Source organism: Loxodonta africana, chromosome 9 (genome assembly GCF_030014295.1).
Source record: "Loxodonta africana isolate mLoxAfr1 chromosome 9, mLoxAfr1.hap2, whole genome shotgun sequence".
Lineage (NCBI taxonomy): Eukaryota > Metazoa > Chordata > Mammalia > Proboscidea > Elephantidae > Loxodonta > Loxodonta africana.
The window spans coordinates 3,535,120-3,555,484 of NC_087350.1; the positions used below are offsets into that span (position 1 = coordinate 3,535,120).

The following is a 20,365-nucleotide window of genomic DNA, read 5'->3' on the forward strand; positions in this document are numbered from 1 at the left end:
TTACAAACCATCTTCTCTGACGTTAAGGCCATAAAAGTAAAAATCAATAACAGAAAAAGCAGGGAAAAGAAATCAAACACTTGGAAACCAGACAATACCCTGTTCAAAAATGACTGGGTTGTTTAGGATGGACTAAAGGAATTCATAGAATCCAATGAGAATGAAAACATTTCCTATCAGAACCTTTGGGACACAGCTAAAGCAGTGCACAGAGGTCAATTTGTATCAATAAATGCACACATACAAAAAGAAGAAAGGGCCAAAATCAAAGAACAAATACAAAGAGAACAACAAAAGAAACTCTCAGGCACCAGAAGAAAGCAAACAATAAAAATTAGAGCATAGTTAAATGAAATAGCCCAATAAATGAAATAGGGAACAGAAAAACAATTAAAAGAGTTAATAAGACCAAAAGCTGGTTCTTTGAAAAAATCAACCAAATTGATAAACCATTGGCCAAAATGACAAAAGAAAAACAGGAAAGGAAGCAAATAACCCAATAAGAAATGAGATGGGTAATATCACAACAGATCCAACTGAAATTTAAAAAAATCAGATCTGATTACTACAAAAAATTGTACCCTAACAAATTTGAAAACCTAGAATAAATGGGTGAATTTCTAGAAACACACTACTTACCTAAACTAACACAAACAGAGGTAGAACAACTAAATAAACCCAAAATAAAAGAAGAGATTGAAAAGATAATCAGAAAACTCCCAAGAACAAAAAAAGCCCTGGCCTAGGCGGCTTCACTGGAGAGTTTTATCAAACTTTCAGGGAAGAGTTAACACCACTACTACTAAAGGTATTTCAGAGCACAGAAAATGATGGAATACTCCCAAACTCATTCTATGAAGCCAGCATATCCCTGATACCAAAACCAAGTAAAGACAACACAAAAAAGGGAATTATAGACCTATACTCCTCATGACTTAAATGCAAAAATCCTCAACAAAATTCTAGCTGGTAGAATTCAACAACATATCAAAAAAATAATTCACCATGACCAAGTGGGATTCATACCAGGATTGCAGGGATGGTTCAACATTAGAAAAACAATTAATGTAATCCATCATATAAATAAAACTAAAGACAAGAACCACATGATCTTATCAATTGATGTAGAAAAGGCATTTGACAAAGTTCAACACCATTCATGATAAAAATTCTCAGCAAAATAGGAATAGAAGGAAAATTCCTCAACATAGTAAAGGGCATTTATACAAAGCCTATAGCCAACATCATCCTAAATGGAGACAGTCTGAAAGCATTCTGCTTGAGATTGGGAACCAGACAAGGATGCCCTTTATCACCACTCTTATTCAACATTGTGCTGGAGATCCTAGCCAGAGCAATTAAGCTAGATAAAAAAATAAAGTGCATCCAGATTGGTAAGAAAGAAGTAAAAGTACCTCCATTTGCAGATGACATGATCTTATACACAGAAAACCCTAAGGAATCCTCCAGAAAACTACTGAAACTAATAGAAGAGTTCAGCTGGGTATCAGGATACAAGATAAACATACAAAAATCATTTGGACTCCTTTACACCAACAAAGAAAACATCAAAGAGGAAATTACCAAATCAATACCATTTACAGTAGCCCCAAAGAGGATAAAATAGTTAGGAATAAAACTAACCAGAGATGTAAAAGACCTATACAAAGAAAACTATGACACTACTTCAAGAAACCAAAAAAGATCTAAGTAAGTGGAAAAACATACCTTGCTCATGGATAGGAAGATTCAACATTATAAAGATGTCTATTCTACCAAAAGCGATCTATGGATTTAATGCAATTCTGATCCAAATTCCAATGACATCTTTTAATGAGATGGAGAAACAAATCATCAACTTCATATGGAAGGGAAAGAGCCCCCAGATAAGTAAAGCATTACTGAAAAAGAAGAACAAAGTGGGAGGCCTCACACTACCTGATTTTAGAACCTATTATACTACTGCAGTAGTCAAAACAGCCTGGAAGTGGTACAAAAACAGATACATAGACCAATGGAACAGAATTGAGAATCCAGACATAAATCCATCCACATATGAGCAGCTGATATTTGACAAAGGCTCAAAGTCAGTTAAATTGGGAAAGACGGTCTCTTTAACAAATGGTGCTGGCATAACTGGATATCCATCTGCAAAAAAATGAAATAAGTCCCATACCTCACACCATGCACAAAAACTAACTCAAAATGGATCAAAGACCCTAATAGAAAATCTAAAATGATAAAGATCATGGAAGAAAAAATAGGGACAATGCTAGAGCCCTAATACATGGCATAACAGTATTTAAAACATTATTAATTTTTAACAGTGTGTAAACACCAGAAGAGAAACTAGATAACTGAGAGCTCCTAAAAATTAAACACCTATGCTCATCCAAAGACTTCACCAAAAGAGTAAAAACATTACCTACAGACTGGTAAAAGTTTTTAGCTATGACATTTCTGATCAGCGCCTGATCTCTAAAGTCTACATGATACTGCAAAAACTCAACTACAAAATGACAAATAACCCAATTAAAAAATGGGCAAAGGATATGAACAGGTACTTCACTAAAGAAGATACTCAGGTAGCTACCAGACACATGAGGAAATGCTCACGTTCTTTAGCCATTAGAGAAATGCAAATCAAAACTGCAATGAGATTCCATCTTCTCCAACAAGGCTGGCATTAATCCAAAAAACACAAAATAATAAATGTTGGAGAGGTTGTGGAGAGACTGGAACACTTTTACACCGGTAGGAATGTAAACTGGTACAACCACTTTGGAAATCAATCTGGCACTTCCTTAAAAAGCTAGAAATAGAACTACCATATGATCCAGCAATCCCACTCCTTGGAATATACCCTAGAGAAATAAGAGCCTTTACACGAACAGATACATGTACTCTCATGTTTTTTGCAGCACTGTTTACAATAGCAAAAAGACGGAAGCAACCAAGGTGCCCATTGACAGATGAATGGATAAATGAAGTATGGTATATTCACATAATGAAATACTATGCATCGATAAAGAACAATGATGAATCTGTGAAACATTTCATAACATGGAGAAATCTGGAAGGCATCACGCTGAGTGAAACTAGTCTGTTGCAAAAGGACAAATATTGTATGAGACCACGATTACGAGAACTCAAGAAATAGTTTAAACGCAGAAGAAAATATTCTTTGGTGGTTTCTAGAGTGGGGAGGGAGAGAGGGAGAGGGGTATTCACTAATTAGATAGTAGACAAGAACTATTTTAGGTGAAGGGAAAGACAAAGCACAATACAGGATACGTCAGCACAACTGGACTAAACCAAAAGCAGTTTCCTGAATAAACCAAATGCTTCGAAGGCCAGTGTAGCAGGGATGGGGTTTTGGGGACCATGGTTTCAGGGGACATATAAGTCGACTGGCATAATAAAATCTATTAAGAAAACATTCTGCATCCCACTTTGGAGAGTGGGCCCTAGGGTCTTAAACACTAGCAAGTGGCCATCTATGATGCACTGATTGGTCTCAACCCACCTGGAACAAAGGAGAATTAAGAACACCAAAGACACAGGTAATTATGAGCCCAAGAGACAGAAAGGACCACATAAATCAGAGACTACATCAGACTATAACCAATGACTGCCCTGACAGGGAAGAAAACAGAGAATCCCTGAAGGAGCAGGAGAGCAGTGGGATGCAGACCCCATATTCTTGTAAAAAGGCCAGAGTCAACGGTCTGACTGAGACTGAAAGGACCCCGGAGATCATGGTCCCCAGACCTTCTGTTAGCCCAAGACAGGGATCATTCCCAAAGCCAACTCTTCAGACAGGGATTGTACTGGAGTATAAGAAAGAAAATGATACTGGTGAGGAGTGAGCTTCTTGGATCAAGTAGCTCAAGTAATGTAATGTTTTAATATGTCTGTTCTCCCCCAATGTAACCTAAAAATTTAATTCAATTCCAATCAAAATCCCAACATGTATTTTTGAAACTTGACAAAGTCATTCTAAAATCTATGGAAGAATAAAGGTCTGAGAAATTCTTTAGAAAGTTCAGAAATTAATTTTGTTTAATTTATAAATTAATTAGTTTATTTAGTTGATTTCTATATTAATTTAGAGAAGGAAAACGAAGAGGATGATTCACATATCCTAATATTAAGACAGTTTCAAAGACATAGTAATAAAAAAATTATGTTGGCTGTGTGAGGAATAAATAGTCATAGCAAAAGAGCAGGATAGATCAAAAGCCCAGAAACAGACCCATGATATGAGAAAACTTAGTATGTGATAGAAGGAACATCACAGTGTGGTAGAGAAAAGATTAATTATTTGGTACATGGTGACAGAGGAATTGGCTTACTAAATGGAAATTTAAAAATTTTTGGGTTACTAGTTCAAAATTCCAAAAAATTCAAGAACTTCCTTCTGAGTACCCAGTGTGTTTCTTCTTAGTTATGGAGAAAATATGCAGGCGTGTTTGCAGTGGCTTTAGCGTCCTCCTCTAGAGAGGCCAGTAAGTGGCACGTGAACTGGGCAGAAGATGGAATCCCAGGCTGTCCACCAAAGTGATGGTTCAACACACAGAAGGCAACTTGGTAGATCTCAAAAACACGTACCAAATGAAAAAAGGAAAAAACTGAATGATATTTATGGAACAATGCCTTGTTTGCAAATTTCTAAAACTCACAAACACAAAAAATATATCTCTGCATTTGTACATATATGCTTAAAAAAAAAAGTAACTACTAAAGAAAGTGGATTGAAAGGATGTCATTACATTCATGGGAAAGCAGTTGCCCAAGGTGGAGAGAACAAGACCTGTGTGCACCGATGGATGTTTAGAGAGTTCCAGGAGCTGAGGTGTGCAGACAACACAGCCTAGGCACCTGAGGTAACAAATTACCTCAGGAAGAGTTCCCTGCCCCGCTCAATTTCCTCACCACACACACACACACACACACACACAGATTGTGTTCAAATCCAGCTGAAGATTATGGCTTCATCACTACCTATCAATAAGAAAACGCAATGCTTTTACTATCATTTAAGTAACTCTATCCTGCTCCTTTATTTTCATGAAATAAAGGGTTTAAATAACAATCCTAGAATTTGATCAATGGTTAGGTTAATCCAATTGCATTTATTAAATGTAGCAATTCTTGGGCTGTGCCAATGTGAAGTCAAATACATCCCTTGACTGGAAGATGTAAAATTCAGTCAAACCCATAGAATTATTTGGATACAACAATGCTGCCATAAATAGCTAACCTCCATGTCACTAGGCACTTTCCTACTTCTCCGAATGGGAAAACAGGAGGCTAAATGACAGGGGATTTGTTTCCTGCTCCATAGCATTTTACCATCTGCAAATGAAAATTTTATTAATTCAATTTCCAGAGATACAAATCAAAAGCCCAGGAGCCTGTACTTCCTTTTCCACTATGAATACATCTGGAAGAAAAACATACCCCGTTTTTTATTTACTTACTTTATAGGGCATGAAAATCAGGCTTTCAGCCAGGGCCATGATCATTTTCCAAGTTTAACAACTCAAATGCAGACCTTTCCCTTATCTCCTATTGCCCTTCTGGTCTGAGAGCATAATTCCTTCTGTCTCTGTGCTCCTGGGTGTTAGAAGAGACATTTCAGCAGGTATAGTTAGACATAGATGGGGAACTTGTGGTCGTCAAGGGCAGCAGCCAAGGGGAGACATAAAAGGTGGGTTTGAGCTTACTTAATGGAGGCGGCCTGCCTGACACCCAGCCCCCACCATGCTCACCGTGCCTTCAGGATCCACCAGCAGCAGGTGCTTGGCCTGGCCGTTGTGCATGCCCGTGAGGACGAAGGAACCGGAGTTTGTGGTACTTCTTCTGACCAGGAAGTCCCCATCCTTCTTGAGCAGCCCCTCCGCCTCCTTCCTGCTCATCTCTCCTTGGTACCATGGCTCTTCCTTTAGTTCTTCCACCATCTTGGCATCTGGGGCTCTGGGCGGGATGGGGCTGATGCACTCTACGGAGGCAGCCTTGCTTAACATGGGTCCCATGGTCTGGTTCTTGAGAGCATCTTCAAAAGGCTCTGTCAAGAACATTTGCCAACAACAAATCAACCCCAAGAAGAGCAAATGGTAAAAAGTAAAAAGTCAGCAATGGAAATACAAAGGCGACTTCTACAGAAAAAAAACTTGAGAAAAATAACTGGCTGTTAATGTAACAAGGCATCCTAGCAAGTGTTTTAAAGCACAGCCAAAATTTTGGGATGACTCTTTCCAATAAGTCTGCTTTTCCAAGATAACTGAAATTTGTCAGTTGTGCTGAGGATTCGAGCACATGCTTTGTCCAGCTGGTTTGAATGACTTCACTTTGCACACTGCCTAATGCAAGAGGTCATGCATATGGCATGCTATCTACTTTCTGGAACATTAGACCACCTCTTAAAATACCTGTACTCCTTCGGAATAAAAACCTACAAATACTCAGAGGAAATAAACAAAGGAAAAGACATGCTGAAAGGTTCTGATTTAATTCAGAACCTAAGTCCAAACCACCAAATGTTTATTTCAAAATCTTTGCATCAGACAAAATGTGAAAAGAGGAGAAAACTGGCATTTGTTCAGTGTTTTTTATGTTGCTTGCCCCAGGCCAGGAGATCTACCGTCCCTTGACCTTCACTTGTGTCCCTGTGGAAAAAGGCTCCTGTATGAGTGTCTGAGATCAAATCTGGCTTTATCCCCTTCAGAACACTCTTCTCACTGCAGCTTATCAGTGAATGTGGGATCGACCGCTCTCAAAGCAACAAATACCAGTGGCCCAAGAAAGAGCCAGGCATGTTTACTTAAATCTCATTGTTAGCTCTTCTAATAAGGTAATATGCACAAAAGTACCCTAAAACGGGTACACGGTATAAGTGTAAGGTATTATGATGATTACAGAAGACCACACTGACCATCCAGTACAATGCAAGCTACACAAGAGCAGAAACAGTCATGTCCTGGCCACTAGTATATCCCCAGAGCCCAGCACTGTTCCTGGGATATGATTTGCATTCTATAAATACTCAGTAAATGCTGTAAAATAAGACCCGTTTGTTAAACTTTAATAGACATAAGTAAGGTGAATAAATGAAACCAAAAGGGAGTCACTTTGACACTTGTTAACCCATTTATAGATTTGGGGAGAGGAAGAAGTTAAAACTATTGATTAAAATTATGTTTGAGAATTTTTCTTTTTTTTTCTACTTTTTTCCAGATTACCCTGAGTAGCTGAAAATTTGTATTATACGGTTTCTGCACCATCACCACCGTCCACATCAGAATGATCAGCACCTCCATTACCACCATCATCAGTTCCGTAAGAACCACAACTTACCACCATCAGCACTACCACTATCACCCCCACATTTGTCTTTATCAACACCATCATCACCACCATCACCACCAGTACCACCAGAACCACTATCAGTACAATCACCATCATCACCACTATCAACATCAGCACCCTCATCACCACCATCACCATCACCATCACCATCACCACCAGCACCACTATCACCACCATCAGCATCATCACCACCTTCAACATCAGCACCCTCATCACCATCATCACCACCAGCACCACTATCACCACCATCACCTTCATCACCACCATCACCATCAGCACCATCACCACCATCAATATCAGCACCATCATCACCACCATCAACACCAGCACCACCATTACCACTATCACCACCATCACCATCATCACCACCAACACCATCAGCACCATTATCACCACCAACACCATCAGCACCATCATCACCACCATCAACATCAGCACCACCATTACCACCATCACCACCATCACCATCATCACCACCACCATCAGCACCATCATCACCACCATCAACATCAGCACCACCATTACCACCATCACCACCATCACCATCATCACCACCAACACCATCAGCACCATCATCACCACCATCACCATCAACATCAGCACCACCATTACCACTATCACCACCATCACCATCATCACCACCAACACCATCAGCACCACCAACACCATCATCACCACCAACACCATCAGCACCACCAACACCATCAGCACCACCATCACCACCATCAGCACCATTACCACTATCACCACCATCACCATCATCACCACCATCACCATCATCACCACCATCACCACCATCAACATCAGCACCACCATTACCACTATCACCACCATCACCACCATCACCATCATCACCACCATCACCACCATCAACATCAGCACCACCATTACCACTATCACCACCATCACCATCATCACCACCATCACCATCATCACCACCATCACCACCATCAACATCAGCACCACCATTACCACTATCACCACCATCACCATCATCACCACCAACACCATCAGCACCATCATCACCACCAACACCATCAGCACCACCATTACCACTATCACCACCATCACCATCAGCACCACCAACACCATCAGCACCACCATCACCATCAGCACCACCATTACCACTATCACCACCATCACCATCATCACCACCATCACCATCATCACCACCAACACCATCAGCACCATCATCACCACCATCACCACCATCAACATCAGCACCACCATCAACATCAGCACCACCATTACTACTATCACCACCATCACCATCATCACCACCAACACCATCAGCACCACCAACACCATCATCACCACCATCACCACCATCAACATCAGCACCACCATTACCACTATCACTACCATCACCATCATCACCACCAACACCATCAGCACCATCATCATCACCATCACCATCAGCACCACTAGCACCATAAGCACCATCTCACCATCATGACCATCATTGTTTAGTCTTAGAGGTTCAAGATAAGTAAGACAGAATGCTGACTTTACTTCCATTTCCCTACCTTCAATACATACCAGCTTCTCCCAGGCCCTTTCCACTTTCTGTCTCCCTTTCTCTAGTTTTGGAAGCAGTAGTAGTAGAAATCAACTGAAGGAAAAGGGGTTTGGCCCCTGTTTTTCCCAACTAAACCCCCAGTCCAATCTAACTTTCCTCAAGCTCTGGGACCGAGAGTCACTGGTAAGTTGACTATGTCAAGCAGTAACCCTGTCCTCACACACATAAAGCACCAAAAATATCAAGTGTTGAACCAGCAAGTGTGGACTTGGCCACCCAGCTCTGCCTTTCACAAGTGATAAAGTTATTTAACCTCTAGGTTCTCTGCTTCCTTCTCTGTAAAATAAGGGTAATAATAATATCATTCACCTGTAGGACTGTTGTGAACATTAAATAAACTCACTAGTGTTGGTATCCTCTCCCTCCTTCTTCAGCTTGTAAAATTCAAAAGAGATTTGAAAACGTAATTTTAGAATGTAAAACTATGACTTTTTGTGCATTTGGGAAGCTCTTTTAAAATTCTTTAATGACAATTTCCACTTGCATTAATCAGTTCATAAACAATTTAATTTTCCCAATCTTTATTCCCAATGAAAACTCCACGGTAGTCATCACTCTATATTGCCATCAAAGACAGCTTGCAGTTGCTCTCCTTACCTGCCTTGCTTCATCCCCGCACTTATCATTACCTACTAGCGCACATTTAGCTGTTTCCTTAAGCTCCCTGAAATAGAGACTTGGTCTGTTTTGTTTTCCTGTGCATCCCTAGTAAGTAGAATAGTATCTGGCACATGGTAGGCACTCAACAAATATTTGGAGAGTGTAGGGGAGAAGAGGAGAGAGAATAAGAGAAAGAGAGTATGTGTATACATGCAAGAGAAAGTGTATTGCAATTCCTTGTTTATATTTTGGTCTTGCTTAATAGACTGAGAGTCCCTTGAAAACAGGGGTTATGCCATTTCATCTTTGCATCCTAAGCAACTAAAACAGCATTTGGCACATAATGAAATAAGACCAGTTGCCATTGAATCAACTCCAACCCGTGGAGATTCTATGTGTGTCAGAGAACTGTGCTACATAGAGATTTTGATGGCTGATTTTTCAGAAATAGATCACCAGGCTTTTCTTCCAAGGCACCTCTGGGTGGACTTGAACCTTCAAACTTTTGGTTAGCAGGTGAGCCAGTTAACCATTTGTACCACCCAGGGACTCCTGGCCCATAATAGCCAATTAATATTTAAACAAACAAATATATGAATACATTTAATTATATATAGTTTGAATGTATTTGCAGATCTTCAAAAGGAAAATTAATTCCAGAAAGAGAAAGAAACTGCTATGCCTCTTGACTGCAGAGAAGGTTGGCATGTAATCCCAAAGCAGAGATAGGACAAGTTCAAAAACCTATATACCCACCATCATAACCCAGAAAAGCACAACTAATCATTTCCATTAATCCAAACCTTGCTAGCAGAAAACTCAGTAATTGCACAAATTTCAAGTAAAAGGCAATGTATAAAACAATCTCAAAAGAGAAGGAAACCTGAGGCAAATGGAAACTCACTCATGTCAAACAAATCTTTCCGCGGGCTGTTTTCTCCACTGCTGCTGGCGGCTCCCGTGTCCATGTTCAGTGCAGCTCCTGCCTGGGCCAGCCCAGCCTGCTGTGGGATGTTCTGGGTATTGACGTAGGTGGGTGCTACTCCTGGAGGGGCCTCAAGTGACTTTCTTTCTGGCATGCTGTAGATGTCCAAAGACCCTACAAAAAGAAGATGAGCCCTCTTTCTTCTTCTGATGTTAATGATATTCATGCACCTGTAGTTAAGCCACCAAACACTTAAAAGAGAAGTCCCTTAAGCTATCAATAAAAAAGAAAAAAATTCTTCCAGGTAGCTATCAGTGGGTTAAGTTCTCCTCTTCTGATTCTGTCACAACACATGGATGTGTTCTGGACACTGAAAGTGTCCAGTCCTTCGTGCCAAAATGGGATCTGTGAGCCAATCTCAGGGCAGACATCCCTGATGGTTAGGAACCTTACCAAAGATTCTGGGCCTCCCTAACAGGAAACCCGTGAGAGTGGAGCACACAGCATGGGTGGTTGACAGGCAACACGGAAGAAAAGCCTGGTGATCTACTTCCCGGTCTCCTCATCCCCAGTATAAATGCCTTGATACCAAATAATCGGACAGGAGATTGACAAGCTTTATTTTAATTGCTCCTTTCTTTAAGTGCAAGTGAATGCTTTATAAAGTAACTCCATGCTACCAATACAATACAGGTGCTCCGATCCCCACTTCAGAAACGTACTTGGTAACAAACTAAGACATGTTCCTTGTAAACCAGAGCTGGCATTGCTGATGTGGGCTCCACAAAGGAACCCTGGGTGGGCACGTGATGGAGGATCCCCACCCTCCCCCCCGAGGCTGCGACATTACCACAGTGGGGTCCCCAGCTGGCGAGACCACGAGCTGAGGCACATCTTCAGATGTAGATATAGCAGTAGAGGCACAGTAGATGTAGGTGTAGGCTTAGGCATAGGCGATGGCATAGGCGTGTGCAGAGAAGTAGGTAATAGACATAGAATAGGTGTAGGTGTAGATTAGATATAGGAATGGGTATAGATACAGATATAGAATAGATACATAGAAGGGTATAATACATTGAGAGAATAGATTCAGATGCATTTATTTATGTGCATGTATGTATCTAGAGAATATAGACTTACGTCAACAGATAGCTTCCCATCAGCTCTTAAACAATTATGTCTAAATCATTTTTAATGTGGGGTGTAGGTGCATTTTAATAGGTTTGATAAGATGTGGATGTGTCCTGTAATAATATCAGGGCCAACAAGAGACTTATACCCCAGTGTCCATCACTGTCCCATTCTGCTGTATGGGCATCTACCCACAAACCTAACTGTCCATCCTCAGTGGCATTGAAAAAAGCAGGAATAAGATGCATATTATTCCCCTTGAGAGTGGTTTCTCCCCTACAGCTTTGGGTGCATCTCAAAGGAAATTTTGTCTCTGGTGCTATATCAATCCCTAGCCTAGGGTAAAATTCTTTGATATTCCTCCTGAAGCATTCCCCGGGAGGAGAGAAGTGGGAAGTGAGACAAGGAAGAGAAGGCAGCCAAAACAGGGCATGTCAATGAGCAAGTTACTGCTATGAGTCACTGGGGCTCAAGCCTGCTGGGAAGCTTATAGATAGCATAAACACCCTTCAGAGTTACCTTCCTATCCCCATTTGAAATTGGTCAAGGGTGCTCCTTGCAATGCCAGTTCCTCAGCACCTCTGGACACGCAATCTCTCATTCCAGAGGAGAATGTCTCCAGGCTCTGTGGGCCTGCACTGGTTCCTGGATTTTACAGCAGGCATCATTTAATTTGTGCCAGTGGACACCCCAGACAGCTGGTATTTCTATGATTTAATTAGGGATCTGCAGCACCAACCACAGGAAATATTCATAGTAGGTTTCTCCCTTTCCACAAGAAATGAACTACCTACTGATAAGCACGTCAATTTTTAAAAACATTCTTGCTTCTCACCGACCTCACCTTGCCTCTTACCTTGTCTAACAGATGGTTGTTGCCAGTCTTCACCAAACTTGTCTCCTAAGTGTCTTCCCTGGTAATAAGTTTGCTCTTTTCCTGCAAACTATAGACAGATATAAATACATACACCCAGATAAAAAATTATTCTCTTCTCATTTCACCATCTTTGTAGCAAGGACCTTAATGGTAGGCCAATTGCACCCCACATTCACACCTAGTTCTCCCTTCATGCTTCACAGCTGGCATTAAGATCTGGGAAATAGGTTTCTGCGAATATGAGGAGGAGTCTGCATCTCCAAAAAACTACACACACACCCCCTTGTTTTCATTACCCCCACATTCCCTCCTTAAGTGTGGCCATAAATTGAGCTTGTCCATATGCAGCTGCATCACTCAATATATCTTGAAATAAATTTCAACTAGAGAGTGTCTATGTGTCAGAATATACTTTCCATCCAACACATATACCTATGATCTGTTCATGCTTGGGCAAGTCCATCCAACACAATCCAGTCTATTTCTTCTCATTGTTAGATCCTTGATTTCAATGTTATTTTGACACTTTTATTGGCATCATCATTGATCACATTAGGTAGATGATGTTAAAAAAAAATCCCCAAAACAAAATAGATACATCATAACTATAGACGACAATTGTCTTATTAGAATTTTGAGTTGGAGGGAAAATCAAGGAAATGAGTAAAGGGGAACAACTCATAAAATGCTCAACATTTTAAGGGCCTAAATCCACTCTCTCTTCAAGGGCCCCAGAGCACCCCAGGCCTTTTAAAAGTCTCAAAATTTCCCTTATCCTCATTAGGACCACAGCATGAGGGAATTTGTCCTACACTGGGGAGGAAACCTCAGACTCCTTTCTCAAGAATCACAATAGAGTTCCAAGGCATTTGACTAATGCCTCGTCATGTTAAACAGAAGCCTCTCCTATCTGTGAAATCTGGTGGGCCAGAGTTCATGAGGTCTTCTGTCAAGGGAAGATAGAACATCAGGCTGAAACAAAATTGAAGGAAATAAAGTTTAGCTGGCCACCATTAAAAAAAAAAAAAAGTTCAAGATTTACCTGGGCTGTGTCAGGAACATAGGGCCTAACTTTCTGTCGAGCATCATGAAACCCCCCTGGAGGAGGCACCTTGTTTGGCATGCTATTGTAGTATGGATGGTCAGAATCATCTCCCTCTTCTTTGGTCCATGGCTCATCCAGACTCTGCATCCTGTAAAAAGAATATTTTCAAAAGCTTTGAGCTGACAATCAAGACTAACAAATCTACAGTGCTTATTGCCCAAAAATGAGTTTAGTCACTGACCCATCCCTAATCACTAGGTGTCAGGCATATGTGAAAAAAGATGAGTGGTTTGGCTAAATACCCCTGCCGTATTCAGAATTCTACCCATTGGAAAAGTCCAGTCATGCCCGAAACAGGAAAAAACTTCTTTTGCAAGTATATTTTAATTTGGAAAGAAAGAAGTTATGCATAAGGATAACTAGATATTCATGGCACAGACATACATATGTCGGTCATAAAATTTACCCAAATTGAGACCAACTCAGAAACAGAGCTTTAGTTACATCAGCAAAAATGGCAGAGTAAAAGCCTCTGAAGATTCTCTCCTGCCCAAAAGCAATGAGAAAACTGGCATAAATTGCCAGAATCAACTTTTCACAGAATTCTAGAAATGAATGAGAGGCTTGCAGCAAATCACAGAGTGTTTATTCAAGAAAGATAGCTGAATAGCAGTAACAATGGCAGTTTTGTGGCATTTTGACTTGCCCTATCCACATCTTCAGAAAACTTAACTGTGCTCAGGAGGGAGTCTTTTGAACAGAACAATGGGATACTGCATAGTTGAAAGTCAGGAAAGGTGTGCATTGGGGTTGCATCATTTCGCAATACCTATTCAATCTGTACACGGAGCAAATACTCCAAGAAGCTGAACTCTGTGAAGAACGGGGCATCAAGACTGGAAGACGACTCATTAACAACCTGTGATATGCAGATGACACTACGTTGCTTGCTGAAAGTGAAGAGGACTTGAAGCACTTACTGATGAAGATCAAAGACCACAGTCTTCAGTGTGGATTGCACCTCAACAAAAAGAAAACAAAAATCCTCAAAGCTGGACCAATAAGCAATATCATGATAAACTGAGAAAAGATTGAAGCTATCAAGGACTTCATTTTACTTGGACACACAATCAACATCTATGGAAGCAGCAGTCAAGAAAACAAAAGACTCATTGCATTGGGCAAATCCACTGCAAGGGACCTCTTTACAGTGTTGAAAAGCAAAGATGTCACCTTGAACACTAAGGTGTGCCTGACCTAATACATGGTATTTTCAATTGCCTCCTATGCATGTGAAAGCTGGACGATGAATAAGGAAGACTGAAGAAGAATTGATGCTTTTGAATTACGGTGTTGGTGAAGACTACTGAATAGACCATGGACAGCCAAAAGAATGAACAAATCTGTCTTGGAAGAAGTACAACCAGAATGCTCCTTGGAAGCAAGGATGGCAAGACTATGTCTCATGTACTTTGGACATGTTATCAGGAGGAACCAGTCCCTGGAGAAGGACATCATGCTTGGTAATGTAGAGGGTCAGTGAAAAAGAGGAAGACCCTCAACAAGATGGACTGACACAGTGGCTGCAACAATGGGCTCAAGCATAACAATGATCATGAGGATGGTACAGGCAGGATGGGGCAATTTTTCATTCTGTTGTACATAGGGTTGTTATGAGTCAGAACCAACTCAACAGCACCTAACAACAATGACAACAATATTCCTATCTCCATGGTGGCCTTGAATACCAAGAGGCCACAACCATAATGAAAAACAGCAGCCTGGAGCCTCAAGAGGAGGGAGAATATTGTCCTATTTCTTTAACACTTCATTCCCAGAGAACTGTCATTATTTGATCTGTCTGGTGGTTCCCTGGAAAACCCCACTCCCAAGGCTGTCTACATTTGACTTGATTCACAGTTTGCCCAGGGAAAAATGTCTTTTTCCAGGAGCATTTGTTGAAAATAGTTAGAGGCAATTGTTTAACAACATGGTAGCTTAAGGTGGTGGATAACAGTTGGGGCAAATAGTAGGCTAATCAAAAGGCTTAAAAGGAAAAGATGGGGAATGAGATGTCCACAAGGACATTGACATGCTCTGACATATTTCTGGGAATCTAGAAAACCACACACATGTGCTGAGCTGTGTACCTGTCCAGGATTATGTGCCTGCTCAGGAATGATCTGACACGGTCCTAAGCTTTTACCTATGGATGACTTTAAGCCCTGTAAAAGTGCACATACAGAACCTCTCAGCAAAGACTGGGAAACTTACTGGTTCCAGGAACCTAAAGAAATTCTGGAATTGGCTGATCGCTAAGTTAGCCAAATAGAGATGTCAGAGACCATCTATGACAAAGACAAAGACTTTACAGAATCAGTTCAGAAAAGTCACTAGAACAAAGAACATCAAGAATAAACCCCAGAAAGCCGTGCTCAGAGGTCAATTTATACCAATGAATGTACACATACAAAAAGAAGAAAACGCAAAAATCACACAATTATGCCTACAACTTGAACAAATAGAAAGAGAGCAACAAAAGAAACCCTCAGATACCAGGAAAAAACAAATAGTAAAAATTAGAGCAGAAATAAATGAAATAGAAAACAGAAAACAATTGCAACAATTAACAAGACCAAAAGCTGGTTCTCTGAAAAAATCTACAAAATTGATAAACCACTGGCCAAACTGACAAAACAAAAACAGGACAGGAAGCAAATAACCCAAATAAGAAATGAGATGGGTGATATTACAACAGACCCAACAAATTAAAAGAATCATACGAGATTACGATGAAAAATTGTACTCTAACAAATTTGAAAACATAGAAGAAATGGATGGATTCCTGGAAACACATGACCAACCTAAACTAACACAGAGGTAGAACAACTAAATAGACCTGAAAAAAAAGAAGAAGAAGAAGAAGAAAACACAATAAAAAAAACTCCCAACACAAAAAAAGCTTTGGCCTGGACAGCTTCACTACAGAGCTCTACCAAACATTCAGAGAAGAGTTAACACCACTACTACTAAAGGTGTTTCAGAGCATAGAAAAGGACGGAATACTTCCAAACTCATTTCATGAAGCCAGCATATACCTGATATAAAAAGTGGGTAAAGACACCACAAAAAAAGAAAATTACAGATCTATATCCCTCAAGAACTTAGATGCAAAAATCCTCAACAAAATTCTAACCAATAGAATTCAACAACATATCAAAAAATAATTCGCCTTGACCAAGTGGGATTCGTATCAGGTACACAGGGATGGTTCAACATTAGAAAAACATTAATGTAATTAATCATATAAATAAAAGACAATAATCACATGACTATCAATTGATGCAGAAAAGGCATTTGACAAAGTTCAACACCCATTCATGATAAAAACGCTCAGCAAAATAGGAATAGAAGGAAAATTCCTCAACATAATAAAGGACTTGTATACAAAGCCAAAAGCCAACATCATCCTAAATGGAGAGAGCCTGAAAGCATTCTGCTTGAGATCGGGAACCAGACAAGGATGTACTTTATCACCACTCTTATTCGGCATTGTGCTGGAGGTCCTAGCCAGAACAAATACACTAGATAAAGAAATAAAGTGCGTCCAGATTGGCAAGGAAGAAGGATAAGTATCTCTATTTGCAGATGACATGATCTTATACACAGAAAACCCTAAAGAATCCTCAAGAAAACTACTGAAACTAATAGAAGAGTTCAGAAGAGTATCAGGATACAAGATAAACATATAAAAATCAGTTGGATTCCTCTACACCAACAAAGAGAACATCGAAGAGGAAATCGCCAAATCAATGTCATTTACAGTAGCCCCCAAGAATATAAAATACTTAGGAATAGATCTTACCAGAGATGTAAAAGACTTACACAAAGAAAACTACAAAACACTTCTGGAAGAAACCAAAAGAAGCCTACATAAGTGGAAAAACACACTTTGCTCATGGATAGGAAGACTTAACATTATACAAATGTCTATTATACCAAAAGCGACCTATGGATTTAATGCAATTCTGATCCAAATTCCAACAACATTCTTTAATGAAATGGAGAAACAAATCACCAACTTCATATGGAAGGGAAAGAGACCCCGGATAAGTAAAGCATTACTGAAAAAGAAGAACAAAGTGAGAGGCCTTACTCTACGTGATTTTATCACCAGAGTATTCAGAACAGCTTGGTACTGCTACAACAACAGATACATAGACCAACAGAACAGAACTGAGAATCCAGACATAAATCCATCCACATATGACCAGTTGATATTTGACAAATGCCCCAAAACAGTTAAGTGGGGAAAAGACAGTCTTCTTAACAAACGGTGCTGGATATCCATCTGCAAAAAAATGAAACAGGGCCCATACCTCACTCCATGTACAAAAATGAGCTCAAAATGGATCAAAGACCTAAATATAAAATCTAAAATGATAAAGATCATGGAAGAAAAAATAGGGACAACGTTAGGAGCCCTAATACATGGCATACGAAAAACCTAAACCTAGTGCCACCGAGTCGATTCCAACTCATAGTTAATACATGGCATAAAAAGTATAAAAAACGTTACTAACAATGCAGAAGAGAAACAAGATAACTGGGAGCTCCTAAAAATCAAACACCTATGCTCATCCAAAGATTTCACCAAAAGAGTAAAAAGATTACCTACCGACTGGGTAAAAGTTTTTAGCTATGACATTTCCGATCAGGGTCTGATCTGTAAAATCTACATGATACTGCAAAAACTCAACTACAAATAAAAGACAAATAACCCAATTAAAAAATGGGCAAAAGATATGAGGAGACACTTCACTAAAGAAGACATTCAGGTAGCTCCTAGGTACATGAGGAAATGTTCACAATCATTAGCCATTAGAGAAATGCAGATCAAAACTACGATGAGATTCCATCTCACTCCAACAAGGCTGTCATTAATCCAAAAAAAAAAACAACAAAATAATAAATGTTGGAGAGGTTGTGGAGATACTTGAACACTTATACACTGCAGAAGGGAATGTAAAATGGTACAACCACTTTGGAAATCGATTTGGTGCTTCCTTAAAAAGCTAGAAATAGAACTACTATATGATCCAGCAATCCCACTCCTTGGAATATACCCTAGAGAAATAAGAGCCTTTACACGAACAGATATATGCACACACATGTTTACTGCAGCACTGTTTACAACAGCAAAAAGATGGAAGCAACCAAGATGCCCATCAACAGATGAATGGATAAATAAATTACGGTATATTCACACAATGGAATACTACACATCCATAAAGAACAGTGAGGAATCTGTGAAACATTTCGTAACATGGAGGAACTTGGAAGACATTATGCTGAGTGAAATTAGTCAGTTGCAAAAGGACAAATATTGTATAAGACCACTATTATAAGAACTTGAGAAATAGTTTAAACTGAGAAGAAAACATTCTTTTGTGGTTATGAGAGGGGGAAGAGAGGGAGGGAGCGAGAGAGAGGGATATTTACTAATTAGATAGCAGATAAGAACTACTTTAGGTGAAGGGAAAGAGAACACAATACAGGTGAGGTCAGCACAACTGGACTAAACCAAAAGCAAAGTTTCCTGAATAAACTGAATGCTTCGAAGGCCAGTGTATCATGGGCAGGGGTTTGGGAACCATGATTTCAGGGGACATCTAAGTCAATTGGCATAATAAAATCTATTAAGAAAACATTCTGCATCCCACTTTGAAGAGTGGCATCTGGGGTCTTAAACGCTAGCAAGCAGCCATTTAAGATGCATCAATTGGTCTCAACCCACCTGGATCAAAGGAGAATGAAGAACACCAAGGACACAAGGTAATTATGAGCCCAGGAGACAGAAAGGGCCACATAAACCAGAGACTACATCAGCCTGAGATCAGAAGAGCTAGATGGTGCCTGGCTACAACCGATTACTGCCCTGACAGGGAACGCAAGAGAGAACCCCTGAGGGAACAGGAGAGCAGTGGGATGTAGACCCCAAATTCTCATAAAAAGACCAGACTTAATGGTCTGACTGAGACTAGAAGGACCTCGGTGGTCATGGCCCTCAGACCTTCTGTTGGCCCAGGAGAAGAACCATTCCCGAAGCCAACTCTTCAGACATGGATTGGACTGGACAATGGGTTGGAGAGTGATGCTGCTGAGGACTGAGCTTCTTGGATCAGGTGGACACTTGACACTATGTTGGCATCTCCTGCCTGGAGGGTAGATGAGAGGGATAGAAGCTGGCAAAATGGACAGGAAAAGAGAGAGTGGAGGGAGAGAGCGGGCTGTCTCATTAGGGAGAGAGTAATTGGGAGTATGTAGCAAGGTGTATATAAGTTTTTATGTGAGAGACTGACCTGATTTGTAAACTTTCACTTAAAGCACAATAAAAATTATTTAAAAAAAAAAAAAAAAAAAAGCCCTGGCCAGGACGACTTCAGTGCAGAGTTGTGCCATACTTTCAGGGAAAAATTAACACCACTACTACTAACGGTATTTCCAAAAAACCGAAACCAAACCCACTGCCATCGAGTCAATTCTGACTCATAGTGACCCTACAGGACAGGGTAGAACAGCCTCATAGAGTTTCTAAGGAGCACCTGGTGGATGTGAACTGCTGACCTCTTGGTTAGCAGCCATAGCACTTAGCCACAATGCCACCAGGGTTTCCAGAACACAGAAAAGGACGGAATACTCCCAAACTCATTCTATGAAGCCAGCATATCCCTGATACCAAAACCAGGTAAAGACATCACGAAAAAGAAAAATTACAGACCTATATCCCTCATGAACTTAGATGCAAAAATCCTCGACAAAATTCTAGCCAATAGA

At 40.3% G+C, this 20,365-nt stretch overlaps 1 protein-coding gene across 1 annotated transcript in view; it reads right to left on the reverse strand.

Annotated features, from left to right (window-relative positions):
* SHC3 (SHC adaptor protein 3) overlaps positions 1 to 20,365 on the reverse strand; it is a 293,940-nt gene that overhangs the window by 28,554 nt on the left and 245,021 nt on the right. Inside the window, exons 8-11 of the mRNA XM_003421571.3 lie at positions 13,526 to 13,676; positions 12,463 to 12,550; positions 10,455 to 10,649; positions 5,775 to 6,070 (exon numbers count right to left, since the gene is read on the reverse strand). Of these exons, the coding sequence (XP_003421619.2) occupies positions 5,775 to 6,070; positions 10,455 to 10,649; positions 12,463 to 12,550; positions 13,526 to 13,676 (730 nt within the window). The remainder of the gene's footprint in view (positions 1 to 5,774; positions 6,071 to 10,454; positions 10,650 to 12,462; positions 12,551 to 13,525; positions 13,677 to 20,365) is intronic.